The sequence below is a fragment of the Schistocerca gregaria genome, chromosome 1, assembly GCF_023897955.1.
Source record: "Schistocerca gregaria isolate iqSchGreg1 chromosome 1, iqSchGreg1.2, whole genome shotgun sequence".
Taxonomy (NCBI): domain Eukaryota; kingdom Metazoa; phylum Arthropoda; class Insecta; order Orthoptera; family Acrididae; genus Schistocerca; species Schistocerca gregaria.
Window position 1 is genome coordinate 490,416,933 of NC_064920.1, and position 21,293 is coordinate 490,438,225.

At 37.2% G+C, this 21,293-nt stretch overlaps 1 protein-coding gene, 1 long non-coding RNA gene and 1 other non-coding gene across 3 annotated transcripts in view; 1 reads left to right on the forward strand and 2 right to left on the reverse strand.

The window, feature by feature from the left end:
- Window positions 1-310: 310 nt before the first annotated feature.
- Window positions 311-19,289, reverse strand: LOC126353881 (uncharacterized). The gene is made up of 3 exons (XR_007565226.1): window positions 19,212-19,289; window positions 18,353-18,396; window positions 311-366 (listed from the first exon to the last, which is right to left on the reverse strand). It is a non-coding gene; the product is annotated as an uncharacterized LOC126353881 (long non-coding RNA).
- On the reverse strand, window positions 16,120-16,194 carry Trnas-uga (transfer RNA serine (anticodon UGA)). The gene has a single exon. It is a non-coding gene; the product is annotated as a tRNA-Ser (tRNA).
- Window positions 19,241-21,293, forward strand: part of LOC126353878 (protein kintoun) — a 95,731-nt gene continuing 93,678 nt past the window's right edge. The window contains exon 1 of the mRNA XM_050003073.1: window positions 19,241-21,166. Within this exon, the coding sequence (XP_049859030.1) occupies window positions 19,490-21,166 (1,677 nt within the window). The 5' untranslated portion in view covers window positions 19,241-19,489. The remainder of the gene's footprint in view (window positions 21,167-21,293) is intronic.

Sequence of the window (21,293 nt, forward strand, 5' to 3'; positions counted from 1 at the left end):
ATACGTACCTAAATTAGCAATCTTTATAAAACGGAAGAATGTGTCTTCAAGCTGAAGATCTTGATATGGTCTCCTTGTACAGTGATACTTTATGTAAGGATAACATCCTGTGCGGAGAATATGATAATTTGTTTCTTGAACTGGCCAGTTAAAATGTGACTGGCCCCATTGGTCATCATAAACACTGGTGTATTTCACAAAGTAAGATGTCCATGGTGGCTTTTTACATTGTGTTAAGTATGCAGTTAGAACTTCTGATGCAGCTGGTTTATTTCCTTGTCTTCGTATTAAAAGTCTTGAAAACTGGAGAGTCATTGGTATCCTCTTATTACATGGTGACTATGTCTGTAGTACCAACTTTAACAGCTAAAAAATAAATATCAGCAATGGTTGAAAACAACGGATAATTAATTTGGAATGGGATTAAAAGAATGAAACAGGTGTAACGTAGATATCTTAAAAATATTGAAAACAAGTTTGCCTATCTCAACACAAATTTTATTTTAAAATAGTGACCATATTTAGATTCTGTGTACCAAGAACCCTGCAAATAAACTTTTGATGCAGTTACTTTCATATTCTGGAAGCCACTAGATAGTTTGTGGTGTCATTCTACCATTTTTCTTCTTAGATATCACACAAGAAAAAGAATTGGTTTACTGAGTAGGGTAGCACAATGTTTAGCGCGTTGGCCTTGCATTCGGGACGACAATGGTTCAGACCCGCATCCAGCCATCCTGATTTAGGTTTTCAGTGATTTCACTAAATCGCTGGGATGGTTCTTTCAAAAGGGCAGGGCCACTTTCCTTCCCCAGCCTCCCTTAATCAGAGCTTTTGTTCTGTTTCTAATGACCTCATGGTCAACAAGACGTGAAGCACTAATCTCCTCCCCCCCCCCCCCCTTCCGCCCCCCTCCTCCTCCTCCTTTAAGTATTGATTTCACACAGTTGTACATCCTATGATCTTCTATGGTCTTTCTAACTTGATGCAGTATGATGCTTACATGAAGAGGGGTAGCATATTTTTAAAATCTTAAATAAAGAAAATAATCAATTTTTGAAAGTATAATATAATTGGATGGATACAAAAATCCACTCACTGAGCAGCAGCAGTGGAACAAACATGTGAAAGCTACAATGCGTGCCAACTTTCAGAGCCTGTGGCTCCTTCTTCTGACAGAAGGGTTGAAGGGGAAGGAAGAGGGGTGAAGGAAAAGACTGGTGAGATTTTGAAAAAGGAGTAGAGTTTGGAAAAGTCATCCACAACCCCAGGCCAGGGGAGACTAACCAGATGCAATATCTTTTATATTTATGTTCCTCTACTGCCTCTTGGTGAGTAGATTTTTCAACTATCCAATTACATTAAGTAAAAAACAAAAGTTCTCCATATTTTAGAGTATCCTTATCATTTGTTACATACTACATTTATTATTTCTTTCCTTTCTCAGACTTATGTCTGGTTAAAAATGGAAAGTGACACGGACCTTGATCAAGCATGACTTCCTTTAACTGTACAGTATATGTTACATTGCATTTAGGAACTTTCGGGTAATTGAACATGTATCAATAACTACGTATTTCTGTAGTAGTATATATATGTTTGGATGTAGCTGTATTGCGTTGATGTACTGGTGGATATTGTGCGGTATGACTCCTGTAGTTGATAGTATAATTGGTATAATGTCAACTTTATCCTGATGCCAAATGTCCTTGACTTACTCAGCCAGTTGGATGTATTTTTCAATTTTTTCTCCTATTCTCTTCTGTATATTTGTTGTATTGGGTGTGGATATTTTGATTAGTTGTGTTAATTTCTTGTTTTTATTGCTGAGTATGATGTCAGGTTTGTTATGTGGTGGTGTTTTATCTGTTATAATGGCTCTGTTCCAGTATAATTTGTATTCATCATTCTCCAGTACATTTTGTGGTGCATACTTGTATGTGGGAACGTGTTGTTTTATTAGTTTATGTTGCATGGCAAGTTGTTGATGTATTATTTTTGCTACATTGTTATGTGTTCTGGTGTATTCTGTATTTGCTAGTATTTTACATCCGCTTGTGATGTGATCTACTGTTTCTATTTGTTGTTTGTAAAGTCTGCATTTATCTTTTGTGGTATTGGGATCTTTAATAATATGCTTGCTGTAATAGCTGGTGTTTATTGTTTGATCCAGTATTGCAATCATGAATCCTTCCGTCTCACTGTATATATTGCCTTTTCTTAGCCATGTGTTGGAGGCGTCTTGTTCGATGTGTGGCTGTGTTAGATGATATGGGTGCTTGCCATGTAGTGAAATATCTGGTGTTTATTGTTTGATCCTGTATTGCAACCATGAAGCCTTCCATCTCACTGTATATATTACCTTTTCGTAGCCATGTGTTAGATGTGTCTTAATCGATGTGTGGCTGTGTTAGATGATATGGGTGCTTGTCATGTAGTGTTTTCTTTTTCCAATTTACTTTCTTCGTATCTGTTGATGTTATGTGATCTAAAGGGTTGTAGAAGTGGTTATGAAATTGCAATGGTGTAGCCGATGTATTTATATGAGTGATTGCTTTGTGTATTTTGCTAGTTTCTGCTCGTTCTATAAAGAATTTTCTTAAATTGTCTATCTGTCCATAATGTAAGTTTTTCATGTCGATAAATCCCCTTCCTCCTTCCTATCTGCTTAATGTGAATCTTTCTGTTGCTGAATGTATGTGACGTATTCTATATTTGTGGCATTGTGATCGTGTAAGTGTATTGAGTGCTTCTAGGTCTGTGTTACTCCATTTCAATACTCCAAGTGAGTAGGTCAACATTGGTATAGCATAAGTATTTATAGCTTTTGTCTTGTTTCTTGCTGTCAATTCTGTTTTAAGTATTTTTGTTAGTCTTTGTCTATATTTTTCTTTTAGTTCTTCTTTAATATTTGTATCATCTATTTCTATTTTTTGTCTGTATCCTAGATATTTATAGGCATCTGTTTTTTTTCCAACACTTCTATGCAGTCGCTGTGGTTACGCAATATGTAATCTTCTTGTTTAGTGTGTTTTCCCTTGATTATGCTGTTTTTCTTACATTTGTCTGTTCCAAAAGCCATGTTTATATCATTGCTGAATACTTCTGTTGAGTTGTTGCTGCCAGTAGTTTTAGATCATCCCTGTATAGCAAATGTGTGATTTTGTGTTGGTATATTCCAGTAATATTATATCCATAATTTGTATTATTTAGCATGTTGGATAGTGGATTCAGAGCAAGGCAGAACCAGAAAGAACTTAATGAGTCTCCTTGGTATATTTCACACTTAATCTGTATTGGCTGTGATGCGATATTATTTGAATTTGTTTGGATATTAAGTGTGGTTTTCCAATTTTTCATTACTATGTTTAGGAACCGTATCAATTTAGGATCTACTTTATATATTTCCAATATCTGTAGTAACCATGAGTGGGGTACACTATCAAAAGGTTTTGGTAATCAATGTATGCATAGTGTAGCAACCTTAGTTTAGTTTTAGCTTCATATGTCACCTCTGCATCTATTATCAGTTGCTCTTTACATCCTTGTGCTCCTTTGCAGCAGCCTTTTTGTTCTTCATTTATAATTTTGTTCTGTGTTGTATATGTCATTAATTTCTGTGTAATGACTGAAGTTAATATTTTGTATATTGTTGGTAGGCATGTTATGGGGCGATATTTTGCTGGGTTTGCTGTGTCTGCTTGATCTTTAGGTTTCAGATAAGTTATTGCTTGTGTAAGTGTATCAGGGATTGTGTATGGGTCTGCAATGTAACTGTTAAATAATTTATTAAAAACAAAGATTCCAAGACTTACCAAGCGGGAAGGCGCTGGTAGACAGGCACAATAAAGTAACACACAAACACACACACAAAATTTCTAGCTTTCGCAACCAACGGTTGCTTCTTCAGGAAAGAGGGAAGGAGAGGGAAAGACGAAAGGATGTGGGTTTTAAGGGAGAGGGTAAGGAGTCATTCCAATCCCGGGAGCGGAAAGACTTCCCTTAGGGGAAAAAAAGGACAGGTGTACACTCGCACACACACACACACACACACACACACACATATCCATCCACACATACACAGACACAAGCAGACATATGTCTGCTTGTGTCTGTGTATGTGTGGATGGATATGTGTGTGTGTGTGTGTGTGTGCGCGAGTGTACACCTGTCCTTTTCTTTCAATCACTCAGACTGTCTGTTAGTGCTCGTAGCAACCTAGTTATGGTCACTCTCCCAACCATTGCATTCATTCAATTTTGCACCATCTGTAAGTCACTATTTAAGGCCTGCACAGTATCTTGCGTATTCTGCACTAGTTCAGCAATTAACTCTTGCACTATCCTGATATTGTTTAGCACCATGCTGTTCTAAGTTTGACAACTGAGAAGTATGCCATTCCATTCTGGACCAGTAGTCCCTGCTACTTCTTGTATTTGACCCATCATGTCATTCATGATTGGCCTGTGGGGTAGGCATTTTAGACATACTCTGATCACAGGTCATCTGTTTCTTCTTTGTTCCATGAGACAGTTGTAGTTCCAAAACAATTCAACAGCTCGTAAGAGGAAACCATGGTGCCAACGCTATAAAACTTGAACTAGGAGCAATGGAAGAAAGTAATTTGATCAGAGGAATATTGTTTCACCCTGTTTCCAACTTCCAGCTCAATTCATATTCCAAGACCGAAACATGAGAGGAATTTGGTGATGACATGGGCAGCCGTATTATGGTATTCCATGGGCCCTATGGTTACTCTCCAAGGTTGCATTACTGTCTACGATTATGTTCCATTTTGACTTATCAGGTTCATCCCATGGTAAAATATTTGTTCCCCAATTGTGACACGGTGTTCCAAGAAGACAGGGCTCCTGTTCACACAACTCACATTGTCCAGGAATGGTTTTGTGAGCATGAGGACAAATTGTTATGTATTCCCTGACCACCACAGTCACAGAAGTCAGTATTACAGAGACTTCATGGTTACGTTGGAGCGAAGGGTGTGTTATCACTATCTAACTCCATCATCAGTACCTGAACTTGCCACTACTTTGCATGAAGAATGGTAAAAGATTTCCTTGAAAACCATACAGGAGCTAACAATTAGCTGTATTTAGAACCTGTTTTGAATGCCAATGGTTTTCCTACAATGCATTAGATATTGTAAGTAGGTCCTTGCATTATGACATCATCCACACCATTCCAGCTTATTAATAAAATTTGTACTGGCTTTTTATCTGTAGTGTGCTTAAAGTGTACCAAGTATTTTGCCCATAGCCACGATCTTGATCTGTGTGACTCTGACTCACTTCCACAACTAAAGTTACAGCTGGAAAAATGGTTATTTTCTATGTAATTTCTTGTGAGCCTGATGCGATTAATATACCAGGCTGCTAAAAGAACTCAGAAAAAAACCTTCAGTGAGTGATATTTGTGAATGAACAGGTGTACTGAGTGCAGACACGATTAATTTGCCAACATTGTGTACAGTATAAATGGGATTATACTGCAAAATGTTCCAATTATTCTCCCTACGAGACACTCACCATCCGGATACGTTGCAATGCTACATTCTCCAGATGGTTCCACACTGGTTTATTAGTCTCCCATGTCTGCTTCTTTGCCATTGGCATTTAGTAAATCACTGTATGGTATCTTCCAGTCTTGTTCTCCATTTGTTACTCTCTAAAAGTTAACTGAAGGCCTGATTATTCAGTTTTTGGCATGCCTGTAGTTTTTTCAGTGCAGCTTTTCTTACAGTCAGGGTTTCTGCCTCATAAGTCAGAGTTCGTGCTTGATAAGTTATAACTAACACCATAGTTTGGTTTATCTTTTTGTTCAAATTTGACTATACTGACCTAGAATGTGTCCCAAAATCCACAAACAAATGAAGGTAATGTAAAATTTGCTAGCAGCTTTCTTGCATATCAAAAGGATGAGAGTGGTGTCAAGGGTCGTTACTTGCAAAATAAACTGAACTAAGTTCCTTTGGTGGAATGATATGTTAAGGTTCATTTACAGTTCATTGACGACTGGCAAATCAAATATATTACACATGCAGATTTCTTCATTATCTTCTATCACTATCAAATTTGTGTACCTGTGAATCTTTATTATCTAACTTGAAATGCATAAAGTGAGTACCTAACTTGAAATGCATAAAGTGAGCTTTTAGGAGATTTAAAATTAAATTAGCGGCCCTCAGTCACACATTTTGTTCTCCAGACAGCTACAAGCCAAGTTCAGTTACTGACTCATTTCTAAGAGTAGTTTCTAGAGCAGATGCATGGCTATCACTTGTGTCACCAGAGACATTACACTTTTAACCAAACATTTAAAGCCTTTGCCATATCATTTATATATTGTATGTGGTATCCATAATTAAAGTATCAGTTTGAAAATGCTCTAGGAAGAGAACCATTGTTCAGAATGGCATCAAATTTGAACAGCATATTGCTGACACAAAGGGAAATGTGATTTTGTGTGTGTGCGTGGGGGGGGGGGGGGGGGGGGAATTTGCGTCCAAGATGTCTAACACACTTGTCTCCATGAAGGATCGCATGCTTGGTGGTAATGCCTTTTTACAAGAATGGTGAGACTGTGTACCAGTAGCCCTGCAGGAGTTCCAAACACTCAAGGGTATGAGAAAAGACACTGATCCAATGTGTGCCAAAGATCTGGAGAAAATATAGGTTCTTTTGAAGTGAAATGTGGTGGAGGGAGGAAAGCAGTTGATTCGATGTCTTTCAAAGATATGGCCACAGTATTGCAGGAGGGGTCAAGCAGTGGTGTGTAAATTTATTTGTTTCAGTTGTAAACATTTGTCACGTATTATTGTTTTTTTCTGACATGTTCTACATCCTGGAAGACCTTCTCAAAACATCCTGCATAGCAAAAAAAAAAAAAAAAAAAAAAAAAAAAAAAAAAAAAAAAAAAAAAGAATATTCTGTGGACTGATAAACCCATTTCCATCTCTGAGGATGTGTCAATATGCAGAACTGCACAATATCAGAACAGAAAATCTCTGCAAAACTCAACCAGTTCCACTTCATTCTGCAAAGGTGCTTGTGTGGCGCGGACGGTCAGCATCATTTATCACAGGATCAATTTTTTTTTCAGGAGATGAGTCCTAAGCGTCATTTTACCTGTAACATCACTGGTAGTTGCTATGAGAGTCTTTCTGACCCTTCAACAGCTTGGATGTGCAGGTAGAGTAATTTTCATGCAAGATGACATTCCTCCACACATTGCCCAGCCAGAGAAGTGGCTGCTGTAGAGGCATTTCAGAAATGCTAGAATTATCAGCCATCATTTCCCTATAGCCTGGCCACACAGAGTACCTGATATTAATCCATGGGATTTTTGCATTGCACAATGCATTCTGAACATGACCCATTAGACACTCCAATCTCCTATGGAACATATAGTTTCTTGATTTCTACTTTTGGCAGTTAACGGTGGACAGCATATTGAACATGTCTTGCACCAGTCTTATAATGATTTGAAACTGATGTCATTTTGCTTTTTATGTGGTTTTTGGCCTCAGGACAATCAAAAAACAATTTTTCCCATTTGACATGGTATGACTCTGCCATGGTGGCTGGGCTTACCTAATTAACATTGCCACAGCTGTTGACTGCTGAACTTGCGCAGTCATGGACATCGAACAGTATGGATGGTGTAATGTGCCACAGTATTGCGATTCATCTGTCATTTGTACGCGACTCCATTTACATTACGATGCTTACAGGTAAAATTCCCATTACATTTTTTTTTTTGTTCCACAACGTTTCCCAGTGTCAATAATACGTTGTTCAATTTTGCCATTGTTCTGAGCAGGGTTCCTCTTTCTACAGCATTCTGAAGTTGGAATTTAATTATGAGCACCCTGTAAATTATGAATTCTAAGACAGCAAGAATGTTTCTGTATTTGATGTTTTTCTAATCAAAACTTAATACATTTACAAGAGCATGTTTTAAATAAGATTTTAGCTTGTTGTTCCATCATCTTTCGGAATTATGTCCGCCGGTAAAACTTCAAGAATCACAAGATTTTAGCTCTTGAAAAGGATAATGTTTGAATTTTTCTAAAAGTATTGTATGATCTACAGAACCAAAAGCTTCACTTTTCCTACACAATATTCTGACAATAAAATTTAGTACACCTTTAATAACTGAGTGAAATCATTTGAAGTGTTATATAAGTGTAGGCTTTCATAGCTGCTATCCCACTGAAAAAAATTTTTGCAGTTCTACCCTTTGTGGCCAAAAATCGTGAGAAGGCACTAGTCAGACAAGGGCTGCTGAAAGCTATGTGGTGCATTTGTTTCCCGGCCATGGAAGAAATGAGTTTCTGATACCCCACACGTAATTCTGTGATGATCTGATGCACAGACTGTCAGTCACTCCTTATGGCTCAACAGAGATGACGTGCCCTTACTTGTGTCCTATGCAGTAATATATACATGTGGAAACATTGCATCTGCAGTATTGTAGAAGCCCCTAGACAGTGTTGACCTCGGAAACATAGATTCTCGTTTAATTTCTGATATGCTATGACCTGTGTGTCTTGTAGTGATTATCATACCACATTTGATGTTGATTAGCTCATGACTTGCTACCATGTTTTCTACGCACATGTTTATAACATACTGCTCAGATATCATGTCTACACCCATACCATATGCAACATTGGGCATCATACACAGCATATCTTCAAATGAGACAATTTTCCTGTAACTTTTGGCCACTCAATTTATATTTGTTGGAGGTCCACATCACATTACATAAGAGAGATGAGCTTCTCTTATCAGTATAGGAAAATAAAAATAAAAAAAATATTTCTACATATGTGCTATGCAAAACTGAAGATCATAAGGAAGTCACAGATACTGAACAAATGCACCTAGATAAAAAAACAAATTAGAATCACATTACTATAGGTGTAATATGAGGAAAGAGGTAGTGATTATATGCATAAAAAATAGAATAAAATCTCAGGCCATCTACACATCTAATAAAATTATAACTGGCCAATGTCTGTACATAGGAGATATTTAAGAAAACTTAATATGAGGGGTCTTTATAACAGCAATATAAACCAAAACAATTATTTTTTGTTTGTTTGTATGACTGTATTTTTGTAGTGCATCATGCAAAAACTACTGCACAAAGTTGGATGTGGTTTCCACAGTTGTATCGTAGGAGGTATAACTTAAAATCTGGTACTTGTTTCATCTTGATAAGCTGTCTATAAGCCAAGTTATCTAAAATAAATAAATAAATAAATAATAAATACATACAGAGTGTATTCTGAGTGTATTCTTTAACTGCATCAGTATGAGGAAATCAGAATCCATAAGAGATACTGGAACAGTATACCAGAAACCTTTATCTGTTTTTTTTTTTTGCAAAAACAATTTTCTCACAATCAAATATTTGGTCAAGCATGAATTGTCCATTAAAATGAGTAAAATTGGAATTTTTTTAAAATGTGGATCTACTTAGTTTTGTGTAAGAATCATTTCATTATATTAAATGAGAAAAATGAAGACAGCAGAAGTTTTATAAAACTAAATTAGCTAAAACAGGATATAAATGATAAAATCTGTATAAAGAGGTGTTTTGAAACATTTTTTCATAATAATAATAATTCTAATAATAATACTGTTAACTTATCATCCTGTTATCCATAGACATTTTTGAATTCATGCTTGAATTTATGTAACTGTTACAGTTGGTAACTTTGTCAAGCTGATGCTACTATTAGAAAGTGAATCAGAGTGAGAAAGGCATTTAGCATTACAGTATTCCAGAATAGCATCATCTCAAGCTCAAGAGACTTCTTCTGAACGCAGATCACATTTGAATGCTAAAAGATGCCCTATTGCTGTGTTGCAGACTGTAGAAAGTAATGTAGAAAGTGAAACTCACTTGAGCGTAGACCAATATCGCTACACTGCAGCCCAATGAGCAGAAACTTAGGAAAAATATGAGTTTTGATTATTCTCTGATCATAGGTGCCATGAGATTTCCCAATTTGTAGACACGATTCTGAACAGAAATTGTTTTTGGCCAACGAGCGCACCTGTCAAAAAATCCCACATTCTCTTGAAATGCTCCACGAAAGAGAAGCACTTTTATCTGTTGACTGTAACCATGATGAAATTTTGTAGCTATTGTAGACAAATGAGCAGCATGAGCTTCGTTTGCATGCTGCTCAGAGCTACTACCGTGATAGACAGGAGGCAATCATCCATCACTTGGAACAAGAAAGAAGTTTTTTATAGGAAGCACAGCAAAAACAATCCAGCAAGACCTGAACGATGCAGTTAGAGGTAGACTGGTAGCGCCTTGCCATTCTTATACTATCAGTCAGTGATGACGGCAAGTCAATGGTACATTATGTTAAAAAGCTGCCAAGACTAGAAAAAGTGGATTTGACTATGATTCAGTAATAAAATATGTAAAATATTCTCAACTTAGCTCACTTAATGATTTCATTAAGCATTACTGTGCTTTGAAGTGGCATGGAGAACGCAATCTGGGACAGTTCGCCAAGAAAGAATAGGAGACCAGCCAGAGTCTTTAAAAGAATTACTAAGAGGAGAAATCCACTATTGAAACAGTTTTTGGGAGAACTTAAGGACCTACAACAGCACTTTCCAGATAACCTCTTTTGGAGTGAATCAGATCCCTGAAGTGGTATTTATGTCTACTTTTAAGGTACAGAACCTAGTGTACCATTTGATTGGCTCTCTGTTGCTGAAGTTGCTCAAAGATTTTTACAAATCTATTTTGTTTCTGATTTCCAAGACGAGGCAAATGTTAGACAGTAACATATTCCTAACTTTCTGGTAGAGCACTTGCCTGCAAAAGGCAAAGTTCCCAAGTTTGAATCTCGGTCCAGAACACAGTTTTAATCTGACAGGAAGTTTCATATTAGTGCATACACTGCTGCAGAGTGAAAATTTTACTCTGGGAACATATTCCTAATTGAAGCTCAGGTTTAGTAAGAAGCCTGCAAAATATGCTACACAGTGTGTCAGCAGCTTTAAAGCTGCACTTGAATTAGTTCAAAATGATGAGTCAAGCAGTGGAAGGGTTTCCAGGTATTTATCTGGACCCCATAGTGTGCGCTGCATCTGCTAGATAATGACTAAAATTGGGACAGAACAAGGGCTGTGCAAAGCAGATACTGCCATGTTAGTTCGGAATAGCCAGTATTTTTTTGGTTTCACTTAAACAGGTGTTTTTTTTTTATTTTTTACTAATAATGGATTAAGAAATTTGAAACATTAATTATGAATAGCGGCAGTGCTAACATTTTTTTTAATTAAACCCCTTCAAAAAAGGAATAATTTTTATTTATAGAATTTGCATTAGTTTGAAATATTGTGTTGTTATAGAATAAAGGAAAAGTGATCAGTGTAATTTTAATAACAATGCCGGCAGAAATGATAAAAAAATGCATGGCATAAGAATAGTTACAGGAGTGCTGAGGCAATAATGCCAGTTGTTGTGGCTTAAGATATGTGGGTAAGTGCAAAGTGCAAGACTGCCCCCCACCCTCCACCTGGTCCAAATGGTAGTTTCTCGCTACTGTCACCAGACATCTGTTGTACTGTAGAATGGCACTAACCCTAGCCTGGAATATTTTTATGAAGTGACATACCAATGAAATACAATCCTTTTTTAGCTTTAAAGGCTTAAAGATCTATCAGCCAATTCTATAAAACATTAAGTGAGGAAGGAAAATATGGTAACAGTAATAAATTAAAAACTTAACAATTCATTCACAGTATAAATAAAAACAGAAAGTAGCTTATCTGCTGCCTTTAACTTCAGTTTTTACCCTTTAGCATTGTCTATTCATAATGCTCAAATGGTGGTATGATCACGATTACAACATGATTTTTGACCAGAGTTTCAAAAAATTAGAATCAATAGGACGATACAGGTGATTTTTTGTAGTATTAAACCACTTATTATTCTTTGAGGAAAGCAGAAAATTGTGGCTGGACTATGTTTTCTTTTGTTTGCCTTTTTAATTTAATATTTTGATTCTAAGCATCTTGAACTTTCTTCAATTTGTACATATATTAAGGAAGCAATAGAAATAAAAAACCGAAAATTGGTTATTTCAGAAATCAGTTATTCTGAGTAGTTTTAACAGTCAGGTTAAAGTGGCAGGAAAAGATTTAACCAAGAATCAGTTGTTTCAACAATACCCACCATCCCTAGGAGAAACGCTCGAAGACACCGTAATTGGTGAAAGTCACCGAAAGTCACAGGTGATTGTAGCATTAGTCTGCAGTTATGATGGTGTTCTGCTTAATTTCCCATTCTGTACAGTCGTGGGAGAAATATCAGTGTCATTTATTAGATTTTTTTTAGGCAGCTAAATGTGCTTATGGAGATAGTGCAGCAGAAACTGATGAGAGTGTTGTCAGCCTTTGCTGCCATCGAGATATTCTTATTTCTATTGGTGGCAACCCTATGAGTCATTATGGTATTCCAGAACTGCATGAAACCGCTGACAGCCCGTGAATTAGTTGTGAATTATAGCTCTAGTGCAATGGCTGAAGTAATGAATAACAGTATTGGGGCGCTTTGTAATGAGCAAAAGTCAGTATGCACCAAGTATTGTGGAGTGTTAATCAACAGCAGGGTGAAACATTTTTCCTTGATGCTCCACAATTGATACAGGCAAAACCTTTTAGACTTAATTACTATTGGCTGAAATCAACTGGGATAGCTGCTGCCTTACTCCCTGAAGAGAAACTGCGGACATTATGTTCAACCTACCTTTGGACCTAGACACAACCAAAACCCCAGTACATATGTGCAGTATCGCAGAATAGTGACAAGGTGAAGATCCTTGTAGAGTGTAGCCTAATTGTCTGAGATGACTGTACCATACCATGCAAAAAAGCCGTGAAAGCAGTCAATCACAATTTGCAAGATATCCAGCAAAATGATCGTATTATGAGAGGGATCACAGTTTTATTTTTTATTTATTTATTTATTTTGTGGTTTCTGCCAGACTCTTACCTGAGGAACAAGAGCATGTCTCAAATGCTCCATGCTCTTGTCCTGGGTGTAGTAATTGAGTATGACGCAGAACTTAGGGCTTAGTTGGGTGGCAATCCTCAGGCCCAAGAATTAATGAAAGTTTTATTGAATATTGATGAGGATATATTGCCTGAATCAAATGGGTCAGTGACTCTGCCAGAGAGCCTTTGGTGAAGGAACTTATTCGTTTTGTTCATTGAGATGCATCCCAAATAACATGCCACAAGAATTCTTGGCTTTGTGAAAAAGCAAAACTGACACCAAAAAATGATCAAGCAGCTGCTATAAGCCAGAGCATTTTGGAAAAAATCGTTAGGAACACGGTGATATAATAGTCAATTAATACACCTCTGGACTGAATCAGTGCTACCACTTATACGGTAGTTTCCTAACTCCCATTATGCATCCAGATTCCTCACACATAACGTCAGTCTGAAAGTGGGTATTCCAGTTATGCTGCTTCAGAACTTAACCCCTCTGAAGCTCTGTAATGGAACTCACCTTAAATTGGTGTCACTTCATAATACTATTATAGAAGCTGAAATTGTCTTGGGCTGTGAAGCTGGTGAAACAGTTTTTATACCATGGATACTCCTCATTCCCAACAGTTTCCCTTTCCAATTCATATGCGTGCAGTTTCCTGTGAGCAAATGCTTTGCCATACCATCAACAAGTACAGATGCTTTAAGCTGCTGGCATCAAACATGGGATGAACTTATTCTCACATGGACGGCTCTACATAACTCACTCACGGATCACTAGCTCAGATAATTTGTTTATAATGAATCCTATAGAAAAAACATCAAATGCTTTTTCATAATTTCTTTAAATACAGCACTAGTCTGTTGATATTTCATACTTCAAATATATGTATCTACAGTTACAAACATATCAATTCCTGACTATTGCCCCCTATTGACAGCTTCACCTTAAGTTTTTTTTATATCTGTTTTTCTCCCAATAACGCACTTCATGATTTTAGAAATTCATTCAGGTCTGAGATACACACAGACAAAGTAGTGAGCAACAGGTAGTATAAATACACTTAGTGACTATATACGTTGTGGTCTTCAGACCAAACACTGGTTTGATGCAGCTCTCCATGCTACTCTATTCTGTGCAAGCCTCTCCATCTCTGAGTAACTACTGCAACCTAAATTCTTCTGAAACTGCCAACTGTACTTATATCTTGATCTCCCGCTATGGTTTTTTACCCTCCACACTTCCATCCAGTAATAAATTCGTGATCTCTTGATGTCTCAGAATGAGTCCTATAAAATGATCGTCCTTATTTTGGTCAAATTGTGCCACAAATTTCTTGTCTCCACAATTCTATTCAGTGCCTTCTCGTTAGTTAAAAAACCTTCAACAGTGTTCTGAAGCACCCATATTTTGAAAGCCTCTATTCCCTCTATTCCCTTTTGTCTAAACCTTTTATTGTCTGTATTTCACTTCCATACATGGCTACACACCAGATAAACACTTTCAGGAAAGACTTCCTAACACTTAAATTTGCATTCAATGCTAACAAATTATTTTCTTCAGAAATGTTATTCTTGCTACTGCCAGTCTAAATTTTATATCCATTCTACTTCAGCCATCATCAGTTGCCCAAATAGCAAAGCTCATCTTCTATACTTTAAGTCTCTCATTTCCATATATACTCCTTTCAAGATAATGTCCATTCCATTCAACTGCTCCTCCAAGTCCTTTGCTATCTCTGAGGAAATTATGGTTTCAGCAAAATGGATTAAAACTCAATGTCACAAAAACACAATTAGTGCAGTTCAGTGCTAAAACATAATCAGCATCTCCCATAAAAATAGTGCACGGCAACAAGGAAATGACTTAATCAAGTTATGTGAAATGTCTATATCTAAATCTAGAGAAAAATTTAAATTGGAAATACACATGTAGACTTCTTAGTAAACAGACTAAACAGTCTAGCTTATGCAATGAATGCCTTATCTGGTTCCACCTTTAAGGACACCAGGAAGATAGTTTACCACAGCTACTTTGAAACTATAATTCGATACAGAATAATTTTCCAGGAGAACTCAACGAACAGCCCGAGAGTAGTTACACTTCAAAGGAGAGTCATAAGAAACAAGTGTTTAGTCCAAAAAAAGAACATCATGTCACCCATTACTTAAAACATTAAAAATACTAACCATTCCTTCTCTGTACATCTACGAAATTTTTATTTTCGTATATAAAAATCAAAACTCACTTGACAATTTTCATTTCAACCACAATTACAGTACTTATCACAGACACAGTTTCAGACTTCCCTCTCACAGTTTAAAACTTTACGCTCAAACACCATTGTACACAGGATTAAAAATTTACAATAAATTAAGTAACAAAAATCTGCTACATATGGAGCTTGACCCACTAAAAAGATTGTTATTTAATACACTATTGGGAAAATGTTGTTATTCAATTGAAGAATTCATGCAGGACAGTTTGGCAAGTTGAAAAGAAAGGAAAAAATAAAGATTATCGTTAATATACTGTATAGATTGTATTTCAAGCTGCAAAATGACTATAAGTGTTATATACATTCTTGTTAAATTGTTCACATCTAAAAATTCAAAAATGCCTGGTTAAATATGTTAATTATTATAAAACTATTTTTTTAAAATAATTTGACATGTCTCCAGTATAAAAATCTTAGATTTGTAATTCTATGTTTGAGACAAATAAACTACATTCTACACGAAACTTCCTGGCAGATTAAAACTGTGTGCCGGACCCAGACTCGAACTCGGGACCTTTGCCTTTCGCGAACAAGTGCTCTACCAACTGAGCTACCGAAGCACGACTCACGCCCCGTCCTCACAGCTTTACTTCCAGTACCTCTTCTCCTGCCTTCCAAACTTTACAGAAGCTCTCCTGCAAACCTTGCAGAACTAGCACTCCTGAAAGAAAGGATATTGCGGAGCCATGGCTTAGCCACAGCCTGGGGTATGTTTTTCAGAATGAGAGTTTCACTCTGCAGCAGAGTGTGCAGTGATATGAAACTTCCTGGCAGATTAAAACTGTGTGCTGGACCGAGACTCGAACTCGGGACCTTTGCCTTTCACGGGCAAGTGCTCTACCAACTGAGCTACCCAAGCACGACTCACTGCAAGGTTCGCAGGAGAGCTTCTGTAAAGTTTGGAAGGTAGGAGACGAGGTACTGGTGGAAGTAAAGCTGCGAGGACGGGGCGTGAGTCGTGCTTGAGTAGCTCAGTTGGTAGAGCACTTGCCCGCAAAAGGCAAAGTCCCGAACTCGAGTCTGGGTCCGGCACACAGTTTTAATATGCTTCTACCAATTTTATCATTCTTCTGCAAAGAATTCGTGATAGTATTTTGCAACCATGACTTATTAAACTGGTAGTTTAGTAATTTTCACACCTGTCAGCAACTTCTTTCTTTGGAATTGGAATTATTACATTCTTCTTGAAGTCTGAAGGTATTTCATTTGTCTCATACAGTTTGTGCACCAGATGGAAGGGTTCTGTTGTGGCTGGCTCTCTCAAGGCTATCAGCAGTCCTGACAGAATGTCGTCTACTCCAGAGGCCTTGTTTCGACTAAGGTCTTTTGGTGCTCTGTCAAATTCTTCTTGCAGTATCATCTGTCCCATCTCATCTTCATCTACATCCTCTTCCTGTTTTATAATATTGCCTTCAAGTTCATGTGCCTTGTATGGGCTCTCTATATACTCCTTCTACCTTTCAACTTTCCCTTCTTTTCTTAGGGCTGATTTTCAATCTGATCTCTTGATATTCATACATCTGCTGCTCTTTTCTCTAAGGACTTCCTGAAGATGGTATCTATCTTTTCCCTGGTGATGCAAACTTCTAAATCCTTACATTTGTCCTCTAGCCATTCATGCTTAGCAATTTTGCACTTCTTGTCGATCTGATTTTTGAAACATTTGTATTCCCTTTTGCCTGCTTCAATTGCTGAATTTTCTCCTGTCATCAATTAAATTCAATACCTCCTGTGTCATCCAAGGATTTCTACTAGGTCTTATTCTTTCCCGTTTGACCGTCTGTTGCCTTCACTATTTTGTCTCTTAAAGCTACACATTGATCTTCTACTGTATTCATTTCCTCCGTTCTAGTGAACCACTGCCTAATGCTCCTTCTGAAACTCTCAACAATCTCTGGTTCTTTCAACTTATCTGGGACCCTTCTGTTTAATTGTCTACCTTTTTTTCAATTTTTTCAGCTTTAATGTACTGTTCTGAATTAATACAGTGTGGTCAGAGCAGACATCTATCCCTGGGATGGCTTACAATCTAAAATATAATTCTAAATCTCTCCGTACCATTATATAATTAATCTGAAATCTCTCGGTACCTTAAGATCTCTTCCATTTATATAACCTTCTTTTACAAGTCTTAAACCAAGTTTTAGCAATGATTAAATTATGCTGTGTGCAATCTCTACCAGGCAGTTCCCTCTTTCATTCCTTTCCCATAGTCCATATTCGCATACTATATTTCCTTCTCTTCCTTTTCCTACTATCAAATTCCAGTTCCCCATCACATTAAAGTTTCATTTCCCTTAACTATTGTATAATTTATTTTATCTTGACACACATTTCTTCAATCTCTTCACCATTTATGAGCTAGCTGGCATATAAAATTGTATTGCTGTGGTGGGCGTGGGCTTCGTGTCTATCTTGGCTATAATGCATTCACTATGCTGCTCATAGTAGCTTACCCGCATTCATATTTTCTGATTCACTATTAGACCTACTCCTGAATTTTATCCCTATTTCTCATTCTGAGACATCAAGAGATCATGAATTTAGTACTGGATGAAAGTGTGGAGGGTAAAAAATCATAGAGGGAGACCAAGAAATAAGTACAGTTGGCAGTTTCTGAAGAATTTAGGTTGCAGTAATTACTCAGAGATGGAGAGGCTTGCACAGAGTTTAGATGAAACTAATTTTTGTTATCAGCCACACTAACTATCAAGGAGTAGATGTACTGAGAAAAATAGTGTAAGAATTTCAAGATCCTTTAAAAGGCTGAACTGCAAGGTGTAGATCTACTTTACATAAAATGCTTACTGCTTGCTTTTGCTAAATAAATGCTTTATTTCATGTAGGTAAACTGCCCTAGAAAATAATTGTGTAAGACAAGGCAGAGTGAAAATATTTGAAATAAGACAATATTCTTGTCTTATGGCCAACACAATGAGGAAGGGTTATATGCAGTGCTAGATTTATGATAGTATACACTGGTATGCCGTACTGGTACCTCTGATGAGAAATACTCACAACTGCAGATTTTGAGATGTGGTGCAACCGAACTTTTGCTGCAGCTGAAACGATGTAAAACAAATATTGTATTCAAATTTTTAAAATGCTCAGAAAAGCGTTAAAGTATAATTTTAAGACGGGGAAAGAAATACCTAGGTTGTCAGAGTAACAGAACCTGTTTCCTTACAAATCAAGCACTGATTCTAAAGATGTAACATACTGAACTGAGCTTCTTGAGTTGTTTAACTCAATGTTGCCTTCGTTTTGATATCCAGCTCTGGGTCCTACACAAATGTACTCAATGTGATTCATTCAGGGCATGGTCATTAATGCCTGTTTCTGGTACTAGGAGGTCACATCCATCCTAACCCCGTCTTCCCCCTCTTTCAGTGTTCGTTGGTGCACTTGTTTACTGTTGGATAGTGCATTTTCCCCCAGGGGTAAGCTGATTCTCAAGCATGTACTTACTAAAGGTTAAGAAATAAGGCAATATTTATTGTAATTGTATCCAATTCCATTACAAGCTTTTAGTTTCGTGATTGTGGAATACTGTAAGTCATAGTTAAGTATTTATCGACAGGGCATTATTTTTTTTCTTAAATAATGGTATCACGTTTCTCTAAAACGCGCCCAAAATCCTTACATGTATCCTTCAACTATTGATATTTCTAAAAAATGCCTTGAGAATATTGCTTTTAGTTCACCAAAATATTTTATGACGAAACTTATTTTATGTTTACTGCTTTAATTTTCTCTAATTAAACGTGCGTTTAGACATATCCACTGAAATTGTATGGTATAACGATAATCAAACATTGGCTCTTCACATTTACTGGTAGGATCTGAAATTCATCTTCAGCTACCATTATGTACGCACCATTCGCACATAAATGCAGAATTGCAGATGTTCTCGCGAAGACGCGATGTCGCCCGTCTTTTGTTGCCGGCTCTTAACAACATAAATATTTTTTGTTGTTAGTGACAGAACCCTTTTTAAAAAAAACTCAGTGTTACAGTTACACTTGACATTTTCTGCAACTTTATTTTAAGTTAAAGGCGCTGTTGGCAAGTGTAACAGTGGTGAGGTTCCAGGTCAAGCTTTGCAAGTTACCACGTAAACATTTCTAGAAGCGCAGTTGAGCCAGTTATTGAACTATGGCAGTCAGCGGTAGCGGGTCTCAGTGGGACGATTTTGAAATTACGAAAGATGAGGTGAGGAACATCACGGAAGCGCTAAAGAAAGAAGAATTTCGAAAATTATTGGTTGATTATATTGAAGAAGTAAATGATCCAGAAAATCGTAAGAAGTACCAAGAGGAAATTACGATCCTAGAGAAGGAAAGAGGTTACGACGTAGATTTTATAAATCCGGAGCCTGGCTATGTTATTAAGACTAGTGTGGATGGTACGAAGAAGGCATTCATAAACGTGTGTAAAAGTGAGAAGATCCAAAAGCCAACATCATCTCGTGCATCAAAATCCGGAACGAAAGGCGTGAATTGGTCACTTCCGTACTCACAAGTTCATCCAAGAGATGATTTCGATAAGTCGGGCAAAAGATGTTTGGTGTACGACGTTGTTTTTCATCCGGATACTCATGACTTGGCAAATAAAAGCAAACAGTTCAGGAACATGTTGAACGAAACAGCGTTGGACGCAGTTGAAAGTAACTTCGGTGTTAAACTAGACAGGAAAAATCTGAGGTTTCCAAAATTGAAGTACAAAGGGGCGGTCTCAAATTCTATTTTGCGCAAAAAGTCAGAAAACCCTCCAGAAAGCGTTATTGATGATCATTTACGAAATATAAATTATCCTCATGCAGTACCTGATGTGAATGCGAAACCAAGAGAGAGTGCTAAGAGAGATACAAATTGCTCTACAGGAGCAAAACAGGATGATGACAGAACTCCATATACGACACCAACATATCTAATTAAACATCGGAACCCCGTTGACATGCAGGAATTCATAAATGACAAATCGGCGAAGATTAATGCAGCTATTCCAAAGGAATTGCTCATTGAGATAGACTTACCATTGCTGAGTTCAACATCAGATGTAGTGTTAGATGTCACGGAAGAATCACTTTCGCTTCTGAGCGAAAAGCATGCAAAATATAAATTGGAGCTGAAGTTGCCTTACAAAGTATTTGAAGACTCAGGGAATGCAAAATTTGATAAGGACCAAAGAAAACTTATCATCACCTTGCCTGTCAGACGCTTGACAGAAAAGCGTGTGGTAGATATTTGCCGTGAGGACAGTGGGGTGGAAAGTGACACAAGTTACCAGACTCCAGAATTCAGTAGTGGTGATGATGATGGTGCTGAAAGTGAGAGTCAGAAGAGTGAAGAAAACTTTCCACTGGAAGAATCAGAATTGGTCCCAGATAAATGTGTTGAAAATAACAGGACTAACATGCTGTGTGTGAAATCCTTCCTTGACCCTGATAAACATTACTTACTACCCACTTTCACATGCAATGTGTTTGAAGATGTAATAGCATTTACCTTGCATGTAAAAAATGTGGATCCTTCGTCTGTTGTTCACTGTTCCCTGGAAAATGATTGTGGTGTTGCAGTAAAATTTATGTCCATTGGCTCAGGTCATTTTCCTGTGTACTATGCATTCTGTGTCAAGTTTCCAAATGGAGCTGGTGTCGGGGAGAATAATGTAAACATTGAAACTTGGGACAACAATGTTGTGATGCAAATGCAATTGGTGACATGTGATCATATGCCAGCAGAATATTTTGCTGGACCTGATGAAGACAGTCTTTCGAAGCATGATATCCCGGACGTTGTGGCAGTAGCAAGTAGTTTGGGAAAATTAAGGGTGAGTTATATTTTTTGATATACTGTTGAAGAACATTAAAGTTTTGTCATGTCATTGAGTTGTGACAGACAATACCCATGTGAAGCAACACTGACTTTTTCCTTTACTTTTTTGTGCCAGCTTGTTT